At 41.9% G+C, this 14061-nt stretch overlaps 1 protein-coding gene across 7 annotated transcripts in view; it reads right to left on the bottom strand.

Annotated features, from left to right (window-relative positions):
• The window catches only part of LOC114478906 (chloride channel protein 2-like), a 134723-nt gene that overhangs the window by 94959 nt on the left and 25703 nt on the right, over positions 1 to 14061 (bottom strand). For 6 of the 7 annotated variants that reach the window (XM_028472255.1, XM_028472261.1, XM_028472256.1 and 3 more), the window contains exon 1: positions 10229 to 10340. The exons of the other annotated variant lie outside the window; for it this stretch is intronic. In XM_028472255.1, coding sequence (XP_028328056.1) covers positions 10229 to 10279 — 51 coding nt within the window. In that variant the 5' untranslated portion in view covers positions 10280 to 10340. Of the gene's footprint in view, positions 1 to 10228; positions 10341 to 14061 lie in introns of those variants that run through there. 7 annotated transcript variants of the gene reach the window in all.

The following is a 14061-nucleotide window of genomic DNA, read 5'->3' as shown; positions in this document are numbered from 1 at the left end:
CGTTAAAGACTGGTTTGCTATTGAATTACCTTGTATGCCTACAAGTACTTTTATTTTCTATATTATACTCACAAGTTTCCCTTTGGCTGTCATCTTGTTTCATTGAAGTAAAGGCTTTTTTCCCCTGTGAATAAATTTGTTTTATAGACCTTGTTTATTTGGGCAATGTCCCAATACAACTTTTTCACTTCCGATATGATACCAATATTGCAGCCTTGTGTATCGGTCGATACTGATATTGATCCGATACAATATCAGCACGACGCATACTGTATATACTTTTATTACTTATTTTGTAGTGTGGAATGTTATAAAAGGCTTGATCAAGTGATGTTACTCAAACAGAGAACAGTAGTCAGCAACAGCAGGTTACTTTGTTGAAGTGTGAACCACAGTCACCTATGAATAGAAGTGCTGGAGCGGAACATTTGATCAGATATCTGTGATTTTAGATGTAGTCTGATAAAATCCAATATTCTTTTCCTGGCTGATATCTGATATCAATATCGGATCGGGACACCTCTAATTAGCATCTTTGTTTAACTTTTTTCTTTGCACTATTCTGGATTTATTTTGTACCTTGTGGTTGTGGGATTTGGACTGAGTTTAATGAAACTTTCTATATCTCTCAGCTTATTGTTATTGCTTGGCTACTCATCAAAGCGGACAATTCTGTGCCGTGGTTGAACCTGCTTTTTTTCTTGTTCTGCAGAGCTAATGCTAACAAGCTAACGCTACATGCGTTACTGCTCCTGCTGCAGTGCAAAGTGTTTCCACACACTGGACCCCAAAGGTGGATTGATCAATTTCTTGTTTGCCGGCTTCTCTGCCATTTTGTTGTCTGTTGGCACATGGCAATGATGTCACAGACAGCCAACAACGTGCATAAAAGTATGCTACATACTTAGAAATTACACGTCTAATAAAACTCATATTAAAAAAACAATGAATTTAAAGAAAAAGCAGATTAACTTCATATAGTTGATTCATATTCAGTGGTTTTAGATTGTGAACTATACAATCTGTTGCAATTTGTCTTAGTTTTCTTCTGCTGGTGTAATTTTACTAAACCAAAGCACAACTGAATTGGGCTTCAACACTTCAACTGAAGCAAGACAGGAGAATATTTTTCTTCCCCCTTTTTCTTCTTCCTGCACCACTGCGTGAGTATTTTACATAAATATGTTGCAGTAGTATAGCTTTAAATATTTATCACCTTCAGACACAATGAAAAATAAAGAAAAGAACAAAAAAAAAAGTGTGAGAGTTGGACTGGAGGACTGGTCACCTTTTCACATTTCTACATCGGAGCAGAAAGTGTCAGAAAATCCTTCACAAGGATAAAAGGCTTTTGGATGCCAAGCGCTGACAGTGTAAAGCTTCTTTATCTTTCAATGTCAATCAATATGAACCCTGAGATTGCTCACCTATTTATATTAAACATGAGCTGAGGTTTTATCATTGATAAAAGAGGCCCAAAGTGAATTACAAAATTACTATTACTACTTACACTTAAGGCTGGGTGATACAAACCAAAAATCTTATCTTGATATATTTTCTCAAACTGACAAAAATGATACAGCTACGTATATACAGTAGTTGAGTTCTATAGCATTGCTTGTTTCGGGGCAGGAACCTGGACAGGCTTCCCTGTCTGGACTGCAGCTCACGCTTTAGCACACTCTTTATACTGTACCTTATGCTGCTTTTGTAAATGCAAGTGGAATAGATTAATAGTGTTTGTACCTTTGGTAAGAACTTGTTTTCTGTATTCTCCACTGAATGCCATTTTTCTTCTCCACATCGGACACAGACGGACACGCACTTGCCGTTTGTGTCCCAGGGGTAGATCTAGAGCAGGGGTGTCCAATTCCGGTCCTCGAGGGCCACTATCCAGCATGTTTTAGATGTTTCCCTCTTCCAACACACCTGATTCAAATGATTAGGATCGTTATCAGGCTTCTGCAGAGCTGGATGAGGAGTTGATCATTTCAATCAGGTGTGTTGGAAGAGGGAAACATCTAAAACATGCTGGATAGTGGCCCTCGAGGACCGGAATTGGACACCCCTGATCTAGAGGATTCTCAGGTGGGGAGCAAAGAGTAACTAAGCCCCCAGGTTTTTGCTGACCAGCTACCATGGGGGAAATTTAAAAAATGCCGTGATTATGGGCGAGGCTCCTGCAGTTAAGACTTTCTAAGTCTATAGACCCCTTAATTGCCCACGTCACGAGTGACGTGACTGGTGGCAATAACAGGAAATGCCGCTGGCTAAAGCTTAAACATAAATACCCTAACTCTATGAAATATTGATGGATTTACAAATGGTTTGCCTTATTACAAACCTTATTATATGTAGGTATGCCATAGAATGCTTGCACATGTTGAAATTGCTACTTAAAAATTAGTTGAAAATTGAGCGTTAGGGTTATTTAAATAGCGCAGGCACCATTGACATCAATGTAATGAGCAGGGCCAGCTGTCTGAAGTAAGATGGCCGCCACGTTGCTACGCCGCTCCCCATTGTCAAACAGCGCAGGTAAGTCATCTATGGTGGTTTGCCTCCAGGCTAAAGCCCCGCCCAACAAAATACGTCACAATGTTTACAAACAAAAGGGGGTTTGCAATCCTAGCCAGTTATCTCTGTAGCTCTGCTGTTTGCATGTGATATTGTCTTGTGACCTTTGAAAGCATCCTGTTCACATTGCCTGCTCTTCCTCCAATTGTAGCTTCATGCCACAAACAATCAAACTCCGGCCTCGCGGCGTGTGGGTCTGGCGTGGCCTGCTGCGCCGAGGTGGGGGGTGGGCGTGCTGGGGGGTGCTGGCCTCTGCGCCGGGGTTGCTTGGCACTCCGGGATGGTGCTCTTTGCTGGGGGGCGGCTCTAGCTGTTCCGGTGGTTGAGGTCAGTATCGGCCGCTTGGTAGGTCTGTCCTGCTATCTGCGGGCTGGCAGGTGGGTGGGTTCTGCGCCTTTGGCGGGGGGCTGCTGCTCCGCATCGGTTATGTGCCGTTGGGGTGCCTCGCTCTCGCGGTGGCAGCCGCCGGTCGCCCTTGCGCCGAGGGGGGGGGGCATTGCCCCGTGGCTCGCGTTGTCCGGTGGGGGGCGGGGCCTGGGCTTCTTGTACCGCCTGGGGCTGTGGCCTGTTCGTGGGCTGGGGTGGGGAGGCGTGCCCCACGGGGGTTTGGCCCGGGGGCTCGCCCTTGGGGGTTCCCTGTCCTGTGGTGGTGCCCTTGGGGTCCGGTGAGCCTGGCCGACTGGCCGGGCCGGTCTTGGCTGGGGTCTTCTCGGGCGGGTGGTGCGGGCCGTGCACTACCATGCTAGTGGGTGCGGCGCCAGGTGGCCCCGGCTTGGGCGGCGCCCTGCGAGCCGGGCTCTGCAGTGTGGCTGGGCCCTTTGGTGGGGGGGTGGGAGGGGGCTTTCTAGGACTCATCGCGCGGGCGGCATCAAGGAAAGGTGATCTGGCGCGCTCAGGGGTGCCTGGTCGGTGTGCCTGGGGGCCGGCGGGGCAACTTGCAGCATCCCCTTGGTGCCCTCGGCGACTATGGGCGTGGTCGCTGTCCCTGGGGGCGCTGCTCTTGGTGCTGCTTCTGTTCCGGGAGAAACCAGCAATTGTCACTGGTACCAAGTGACAGACCGTCCTCATAATAGACTTTTTTTTTCCTTTAAATATATATATATATATATATATATATATATATATATATATATATATATATATATATATATATATATATATATCTGTAAATTGTGTGAGTGAGGGTGTCTGCAGTTTGATTAAAGGGAGGAGTTTATGTGGCAGGCAGACAGTAACATTAGTAAAAGGAAAAGTAGTGAACCTTAAAACTAGTATTTTTGCACAAAAACAAACAAGACATAATAAAAGTAATCTTTGCATTGGGGAAGATTTCAAGCTTCAAGGTTTTTTGTTGTTGTCATTTTCCAACATTTCCATGAAAAAATTTGTTCCTTGGGGCCAGCAGCATATGGAGGACAAGGAGTGCTTCAATTAAATATACAAATACACCGTTCATTAATTAATTAAAAGTGTTAATAATTAATTAAATGTGTCAATAATTCATTAAATCAATTTTACATTTCATTCTAATTCTGAAAAGTATAAAGAATAAATATTTTACTATTTATTTATTTCAGGGTCTGGTTTTGCTGCACTTCATGAGTTCATTTTATATGTCAAAGTCTCCAATCATGGCTACGACAATGGAGGATGTGCATGAACTTTCCAGGGAGTTGGTGAGAGAAATTTTAGACCTCGCTGAGAATGTAGAAGCAGGAATATACCAACATACAGATTGTATAGCGCCACTCAGTGTATCAGAATAATGTTTACTAGCTCTGCCTCAATCCATTGTCAGAGATCGATTTAGCTTGACTTGATGTGCAGGTAACCAATCAAGTGTTCGTAAACCGCCCCACAGACTCTGACGAGCAAATTTAAAATGGAGTGAATTAATTATTGACACATTTAATTAATTATTGGTACATTTAATTAATTATTGGTACATTTAATTAATTATTGACACTTTTACTTAACTAATGAATGGTGTATTTATTTATTTAATTGTGGCACTCCTCATCCTCCATAGCATACAAGAGAAATAGAAACAGTATATACACATAATATAACAAATAAATGATAAAGGAAATACTAGTACAGTAAAAGCAGGCACCAATGAGGATGTTTGCATCACAGCTTAGGCTTATTGTTCATCAGTCTTACAGCTTCTAAAAAGAAGCTACATTGTTTTAGCTCTGATGCTGCAGTCTTTTTCCAAAGGGGATGAGGGTGAACAGTCCATGTTGGGTGGGTGGGGTTACCCATGACACGAATCTCTCTACTTCTGCATCGGCTGGCGTAGATCTCCTCTATGGATGGCAGGCTGCAGTGGGTGATCATCTCTGCTCTTCTCACCACCCTCTGCAGAGCCTTCCTGTCCACAGCCAAGCATTTCCCGTAACATGAGGTGATGGAGGAGGTCAGCGTGCACTCCAAACTGCCTCTGGAAGAAGAAGCGTCGGCGGGCCTTTTTCACCATGCTGACTGTGTTGGTGGTCCACTTTAAGTCTCTGGAGATGTGGACCCCCAGATACTTAATGCTGTGGACTATCTGCACAGCTTTTCCTCCAATGTAGAGAGGGAGGGGGACATTGTGGTCTCCTCTTCTGAAGTCCACAACCGTCTTCTTTGTTTTCCCAACATTGATGGAGAGATTGTGGTCTGTATGTACTGTATGTTTGTCTGTATGCTGAGTCGTTGCTGCAGGATCAACAGTCTCACTCCCAACTCGTCACATATTGACGATCTGTCAGGACCCTTTAGTGTCAGTATTCAACCCACGGGGTACCTTTTTGGCATTCATTTTTGACGCTGAGGGTCTGTAAGATGCTTTTCAACAATCAGGTTACGTGACCACTGACTCCTCAATGAAAAACATGGAGGACATTTCGCATATTTTAGTGGCAAATTGCCTTATTTCAAGATAGATTGTGGCTAAAAATTGTTTTGATGACATTTCTAGTGAGAAATGTACCCTTAACTTTCATAGTACCCATTGGCCATAAGATTGCCCAGGTGTCGAATGTGTGCAGAGTGTAGAGCAGGAGGCTTAGGACGCAGCCCTGGGGGGAGCCAGTGTTGAGGATGATGGTGGAGGAGGAAACGTCATGGATCCTCACCGTTTGTGCTCTGTGTGACAGGAAGTCCAGTGTCCAATTGCACATGGAAGTTGTAAGTCCAATCAAGCAGCAGTTTGTGAACTAAAGTCTGTGGCTCGATTGTGTTGAAGACAGAACTAAAGTCCTGGACAAGCAGCCTGATGTAGGTGTCGCTGCTCTCCAGAAGAGTGAGAGCAGAGAGGGCAACAGATGAAATGTCATCATCTGTGCACATCTGTATGCGTATTGGTCTAAATCCACATTTATTTACACCTTCTTAATGTGGGCCATGACTAGACATTCAAAGCATTTCATGACTATTGGAGCGAGAGCCACTGGTCGATAATCATTCATGCTCTTCACTGTTGCACACCTGGGCACTGGAATGATGGAGGATCTCTTCAGGCACACTAAGACCACAGATTAGGAGAGAGAGGTGTTAAAGATGTTTGTCCAGACTCCATACCTCAGTGAGCTTGTTGGTGCATCCCTTCAAGACACTTCCCGGGACTCCTTCAGGTCCTGCTGCTTTGTAAGGATTGACACTTTTTCGTGACTTCAGCGTCTATAGTGGCTTAAATCACCCATGATGAGTCGCTTCATTGCTTCATCTACCCTGCCAATTTCAAAGCCCATTTCCGGCTGAATTTTCATTTTCACATAAAGTATGGCTGATCCAACCACGATTGCTGCACTGTACTTGTATAAAATGTAGTAAATGTATCGTCTCTGGGTCCCGGTTAAAAGGAGCACAGGTGTCGTACAAGACGGGGTAGCGGCATACAGCCACGATGACTCTTATCAAAGCTGACATCCGGAGTTTCTGAGAAACGTCTCAATGTCCCGCCCTAAACAGCCTCACTTTCTCCTACTGCCTCTGCCAATCTACTAGAAGCCACGCCTCTACTTTTTCGAGTTGCATTGATATAGGTCTATGGGTCAGGTAAGAGCCAAAATCATATTTATCTGTTTGCTATTGTGATGCACGGCCTTGTTTCCGTGCACAGTTCCGCATTCACTTTGATTGACAGTCTCAAAAACAGGAAGTCGAAGCCTATTGGCTGGGCAATCAAGGTGCTCATTTCTATTTGTATAGGGGTCTATAGGAATTAGGGATGGGAATCTAAAACCGGTTCTTTCTGAGAACCGGTTCCCAGTAATCCAATTTCTAAGAATTGTTTGTTTGCCTGCCTGTCAATTCCACTTATCGGTTCCTCTTACGTCGCAAGCTCCTTCCACTATATAGCTACGCTATAACTACGCTACTCACTTCCGGGTTCTGTGCACTCGTGCAAAAGTTGCTATTTGCACGGACTTTTCTTCCGAAAACAACAAACTTCAGTAAGAACACACACCTCGTTGCCAGTTTTATGTCCTCATAACAAGTAATCAGACACGGGAGGCGGACTGGTACTGATCGTTGTCTTTAGTTTGCTCTTTCACACGTTTCACACACACGCACACACACACACACACACACACACACACACACACACACACACACACACACACACACACACACACACACACACACACACACACACACACACACACACACACGGCTGATAATGTCACATGTAACAACGGGGACAGCGTCTCTGAAGGTCCATTTATAGAAATGTAAACAAAGTCTAAACTAGAGCTTTACTGTTTTAATACATAACATTAAGTGCAGCTGTACTTTTTGGTTAATATGTTCTTTTTTGCAGAGTAATTATTTGTTTTATGTCTGAATTAGTTTTGGATCGAGTTGTTCAAGTTCAAAAGGAGCACTGTAAATATTCTTAAATATTTGTAGCCAAAATGTGTCATATGTTGTAATAATAATAATAATAATAATAATTCATCAATTTTATATAGTGCTTTTGTATATATAACACATCCAACACTGAAAGATAATCGTGTGAGATAATCTTAAAAGACAAAAGTTAATCTGGTGTTTGCCATCCTTGGTTGGGAAGGGGGGAAATGTGTGACAAAAACAGTATTTTTGTGTGTGCCCTGCATTAGATACAGTTTCTTAACTACTCAAACTGCTTGGCACCAATAACAAAAAACCATGTCATTATGTAAAATTTTTTGAGAAGCTGCCGTATTATTAGCTGATTTGCTATATCTACTAAAACAAAGTCTTTCAAGATGTGTGTAGGCCTATGTCAACGTAAATTGAGAGTGCATGCACCTTTTGTTTCACTGCAGTGAGGACGACTGTAGTGGGAGCTTAGAGGAGCTCTTTACTTCACAGGTGGATCATTACTTTGATCCTCACAGTCTTGAAATTCTAAAGCCACCAGATGCAAAAGCGACGCCAACATGCTGTCGCTAACATCTGCTCTGGCTGAGATTTCACCAAACAATCATGAGCGTGTGTGTAGGTGTATGTGTGTGTAGGCAGGTTACGTAGGTGAGTCACATACACTCCTAAATACACAAACGTACTTTTCGCAGACCAGTAACTCAACTTACCCACGCTTCTGAACAGAGAAAACACACACTCACACACATATACTCGATGACAAATTCAGAACTCCTACACCGCTTATAAACGTCTCTAAAAAGGCTGCAATACGCCGACATCTACCACAACACAGCCTGGCTCTCTTCTCCTCAGCTTCTGACCTGCCTATTATTTAGTCTAATTCTTTCCTTTCATCCCAAAGGGACAGCAGGGAGGCAGCAAGCCTTTGCATGCAGCGCTACTACTACCTGACAGTTGTAGCATCCGTTGACCCGTGCTTGACACCCAACATGTCAATCACCTGCATCTTCACACAGAAGATAAAAACTGCTGTACCAAAGATTGAATTCCTCTTATTGTTTTCTACTTCTTTTCATATTGTGGATTCATTGAAGTCAGTGAAAATATAATTACAGTATTGGAAAAAACAGTAAACACAGTTAGTGCAGCTTGAGTGCACAGTATAATGAATAGCATTTACATATCAACAAACTGTTTACTCATGGGTTGTTTTAATCAAAAACAGACATTTGTGGGATAATCATATTAATTATTCATTTTGTAAAGGTATTTAACAATCATCAATGGAAGCTATTTAATTCAAGCCTAATTTATGATAAATTGTCATTTTAAATTACTAATACTTAATCTATTTCAATCATTTCTTTTAAAAAATAGCCAGGAATGAATGAACACTCAATAAAAATGGCATATGTTGAGCGCAAGACTCAAAAAGATGATGATATTTTGATGCTTTCTCCTTGTGGAGAAGTTATCAGACAGATCTATAATTCTTTATGTGCTCTATGTCATCTGTTCGCTCCTGCTGCAGCACAAGTGCCTCTCTGCTGCCACATCTAAGCTAACTGCATGTCTAGAAATCCTTTGAATCTATCTGATGGCAAATATTGAAACACAAAAATCTTTTTTGTCAACATTACAATTCAATTTTAGACTGAAGAAAATGTCATACAGTATGTTCATTATTCAGATTTTTTAAGTTGGAATCTATTTTCATAGATCATTTTAGACTATTATTCACTGGAAAACCTGCCTTCAAAGAATATTAAAGCCACTTATTCCTTTTACACAGCATCACTCAGGGCACATCCTGAATGAACACATACAGTATGTCTTATAACTCAAACATTTGTGCATTTACAGAGACTAAATCTGACAACTAATGAATGAACAGAATGATCGTACAAAGATAGGACAAACCAAACCTTAGAGACTCCGACTCCCATTTTACATCACTATTGATCCTAACGCTGAGACACACCGAGCATCATTGATCTTTACACCAATGTGAGCATAAAAATCAAAGCAGCAATGTGAAACTGCAAAAACCAGGCTCACCATCAGATTTCATAATCTGGATCCCTGCACTTGTGGAATTGCATGTGGACACAGAGAAAGAAAAAAAGGCACCTGCAGAAAAAGAAAACTCATGAATCATCTTAATTCACTGTCTTTCCCTCTGTGTCCATTAATTTGAATATGGTCATTCCTCTGTAAAGTGCCCCACGTTAATACTGTCCATCCTGCGGTGACATAAGTTGGAAAATCTGTTGCACAGACACATTCACATTGAGAAACACTCCACTTTTAGACCAGGATTACAAGAGGCCACTGAAGCAAAAAGCCTGGGCTGAGGGGGAGATGACAGAGAAAGATAGAAGAGCAAGATGATCTTCAGGAGAAATAGGGAAAATAAAAGAGAGACAGGACGTGAGCAAAATCCTCTAGTGCTCAACGAGTGGCTCTATGCTTCAAGGATTTTAGCATCTCAATTATTACTTATCAGGCCATTATACAAAGTTATCTGAGATAGCCATACATTCATTTCTGCAAGCTGAACAAATGAATCTGACATCGTTTAGTGAGGCTGAAAACGATAAAATATAATTAGGAAGGTGGCAGCAGGAGGAGGCAACGAATGTAACACCTGTGGAGGAAGGTGAGAGCAGAGAGATGAAGGTTCATTTTAACTGACAAAGCTCTCACTCCCCGAACAGCCAAGCATGTCTGCATTTAATCAGGAGAGCCTTCATCAAAGCCTGCACACATCATTTGTGACCTCAAATCCACTCACCAAAGTTTGCTGGTACTGAAGCGTCTGATCTTCAGTCTTGTCCTTCACCATTGCAGCGAAATCCTCTTTAAAATTCCAAAAGCACAGTTACCGGAGGCACTGAGTCTCCTCTTTATGGTGCAGGTCCACAGCGGCTGCATGCCATCACATGAGCACTGTGTAACAGGTTTTCTGATGTGAGTCTTTCTGCGTGCAGAAGCCAATGCCTCTGTGCTTGTGTTTGCCAAGAGCAGGACGGACAGAGGCAGACAGCTACACCACACCGCCCTCTCTCCTCCACACTTACTACACTGCTGTGTCACTGTGGAGTTTCAGCCTCATGTGCTTCTCTCCTTTGGAAAATGAGGATCAGCAGGAATAGGAAATGGATACAGCAGAATGGTATTGATATTCAATCTGTGAACATTCCTCATTATGTTGAGTTATGAAATACTTCAGCGGAATAGGTGTATATAACTTCCGTAAGATCAATAATAACATCAGTAATGTTGAATTATCTACGTTCACCTCTGCTGTTAATAAGTGATTCCCAATCAGGGGTCCACATACCCCTTGGGGACCATTAGCACATTACATAATGTATGTAATGATAAAAAATAAAACATATTATGATGTTTTTCCCAGGGCACTCAGAACAACCATTAATATTGCTATTTAATGGATTCTGCGATTCAAATACATTACAGAGTCCATGCCCATGCTTTTCATGGTTGTGCAAATGTGTTGCCATTCACTGTTTGCTCGGCTTAACCCTCAACTTTGATTTGTAAAGTCGTTGATCAATTCATTGCAAAAATGACAAATAAAGTAGCTTCATTTTATAACCATATTTCAGAGGAAATGACACTGCAACCCCAAGTAAATTTTAGCAGAACTCAACAATAAACTTTAGAAGTAAAAGAGACATGACTTAATGTGTAAATGCCAAGTTATTGTTGTCCTGTTTAGAAAAGTGTTCACTGAAAGATAAATGTACCAAGTCTAATCTTGTCTAAAGATGTGTTTATTTTTATTATTTTGCTATGAATTGGATTTAACATGATAACATAATCATCTGAGCAACATTGTTGTGTAGTGTTAAAGCCTTGAGTAAAGCCTCTCCAGTCTAATATTTAAGCCCCATGTACTTTGCACTTTGCACACAATGATTACTTCTAATTAGCTTATTTACCATTATGTCTTTCTCTTTCACATTGATTTGACCCACCTGGAAATTAGCAACTGATTAAAAAAGCAGTTGATGGTACCTGTGGCCAAATTGGAGCAGGAAAAAAGAACAAATACATACTTATACTCAAAGTAGTTAAATTATTTAATCCTGGGGCCTCCGGGCTGTGCTGGTGTCGGGGGGGTGTCTCATGTCAGCGCGTGGGTGATTGGGGCGGCCTCCTTGGGGGGGAGGGAGGGCGCGCTCTGCTGGCGGCATTGGTGTGGGGTCGCGGTGCGTGGCTGGGGGTGCTTAGGTTCGCCTGCCTATCGGTCCGTGGCTGGCGGGGCGGCCCTGCTTGGGCGGTTGGTGGCGTCCTCTCTTGTTGGGAGGGCCGGGGCTGGCCTTGTGTGGGCTGCATTGTGGTCCCGTGCGGGCCTGTGTTGGCCTTAATTCACCTACTTCCACCTCATCCAGCTTCGCTCCTACCCCTGCCTTCTTGGATTTAACTGCCCAGATGAACGAGCTGGTTCTGGCTGGCACAAGACTGACACCCCACCCTTTACCCCACCATGGTCCCATCTTAGCTCCTCTAAAGAACCAATCTGCACCACCCATCCCTCCTCGACGATACCAGGGCCAGGATCACTCTTCTCCTCAGGCCAGCTGTGTTCAACTTAGAGCGACACAGGTCTGATGTGTGCTGGGTCTGGACTGCAATACCTCTATTTTTAGGAGCAACCAGAAAAAATCAGGGCCTTATGGAGTTAATGCAGCTTCTTTAATTCCTGTGGTGACAGGTAACACAGGTAAAATTGTGAAATTAAAGAAAAGCAAAAAGCTTTATAGAGATAAAAATTAGACTCCTATAACATGTCATCCAAAAAGTCCACCAGTGTCTCCAGTAAAGTCTTTAAAATTAGCTCTTCTTAATGTTAGATCTCTTGTTAACAAGTTACTAATTAATGATATTATTTTGACACATCACTTGGACTTGTTATTTCTTAATGAAATGTGGTTGAATGATGGTATCAGTAATACTGTTCTCAATGAAAGTGCACCACAAGACTTCATTTATTTCAATAAGTGTCGTACTTGCAGGAAAAGTGGTGGAGTTGCTGCCATTTTTAAATCAATATTTCAGTGCAAAGAAATAATATTTGATGATTTTATCTCCTTTGAATATATGTCATTCTTACTGAAGGATGATTCGAGAGTTCTGTTTTTAGTCATTTATAGACCCCCAAAATATTCTGGAGAATTCATGGATGAGTTTGAGAAACTGCTGTCAGTTGTATGCACTGAATACAACTTTTTAGTAATAACAGGTGACTTAAATATTCATGTAGACATTAACATGGATAATACTGCCAAAGAACTGTATGCTTTAATGGACGCTTTTGGTCTTAAACAACATGTGACTGGTCCGACACACTCAAGGTCACACTTTGGATCTGGTTATCTCTAAAGGTGTTGATATCTCTGCTGTTGATGTAAGAGACTTAGCTCTATCTGATCATTTCTGTGTCTTTTTTTACCTAGAGACTGTAACATCTGTTCCCCCTAGTTGCAGTATGTGTGTTTAAAGAAAAGGTACATAAATGACAACACAAGTGCACAGTTTATGGAAGCCATAGCAATGACACCAACATTGAGTGCTGAGACAGTTGATGATCTTCTAGATGAGTATAATAGAAAAGTCTGTAATGTCATAGATGTGGTGGCTCCAATCAAAACTAAGAGAAAACCAAACACACAGAAAGCACCTTGGAGGAGGACTGAGATAATGCAGAATTTGAAATCTGACTATAGAAGAGCTGAGCGTAAATGGAGATCAACAAATCTCCAAATTCATCTAGAACTGTACAAAATAAGTCTGCGAAAATTCAATGATGGCTTGTTCAAAGCAAGGCAGCAATACTTTTCTGAAATTATTGCCAAAAATGTCAACAACTCTCACACGTTGTTTTCTGTAATTGAAAAGCTCACAACCCCCCCAGATCAGATAGCCCCTGAATTACTGTCAGCTGGAAAATGCAATGAATTTGCTGTATATTTCAATGAAAAAATACAATCAATAAGGTCAAACATCAGAACAAACCAGCAAAATCACAAAAAGCTTGAACAGCTTCAACCACTGAGGGATGAGTCAACTACAATGTTAGAGTTTATTACAGTGAACCCAAAAACAATAGAGGAGGTTGTTCAGCAGCTGAATCCATCAATGTGTTGCCTTGACACAATACCCTCAAACTTCTTTAAAACTGTTGTAAAGTCAATTGTCACTGATTTGTGTCAGATAATTAACTGCTCATTCCAATCAGGCACCGTACCAAAATCCCTGAAAGTAGCTGCTGTGAAACCTCTGTTAAAGAAGAGAAGGCTGGATGCCTCTATACTGGCTAACTATAGACCAATCAGCAACCTTCCATTCATGGCCAAGATCATTGAGAAGGTGGTCTTCAACCAACTGAGTCAATTCTTAACATTCAACAAAACATTTGATAAATTTCAGTCAGGTTTTGTTCTCATCACAGCACTGAAACTGCTTTGATCAAAATGATCAATGACATAAGGTTGAACACTGATTCAGGAAAAGTATCGGTTTTCATTCTGTTGGATCTAAGTGCTGCATTTGACACTGTAGATCAGGGATGTCAAAGTCAAACACATCAGAGGGCCAAAA

This window comes from Gouania willdenowi, chromosome 17 (assembly GCF_900634775.1).
Source record: "Gouania willdenowi chromosome 17, fGouWil2.1, whole genome shotgun sequence".
NCBI lineage: Eukaryota > Metazoa > Chordata > Actinopteri > Blenniiformes > Gobiesocidae > Gouania > Gouania willdenowi.
The sequence above is the reverse complement of the archived record's forward strand: the minus strand, read 5'-3'. Positions and strand labels throughout refer to the sequence as shown.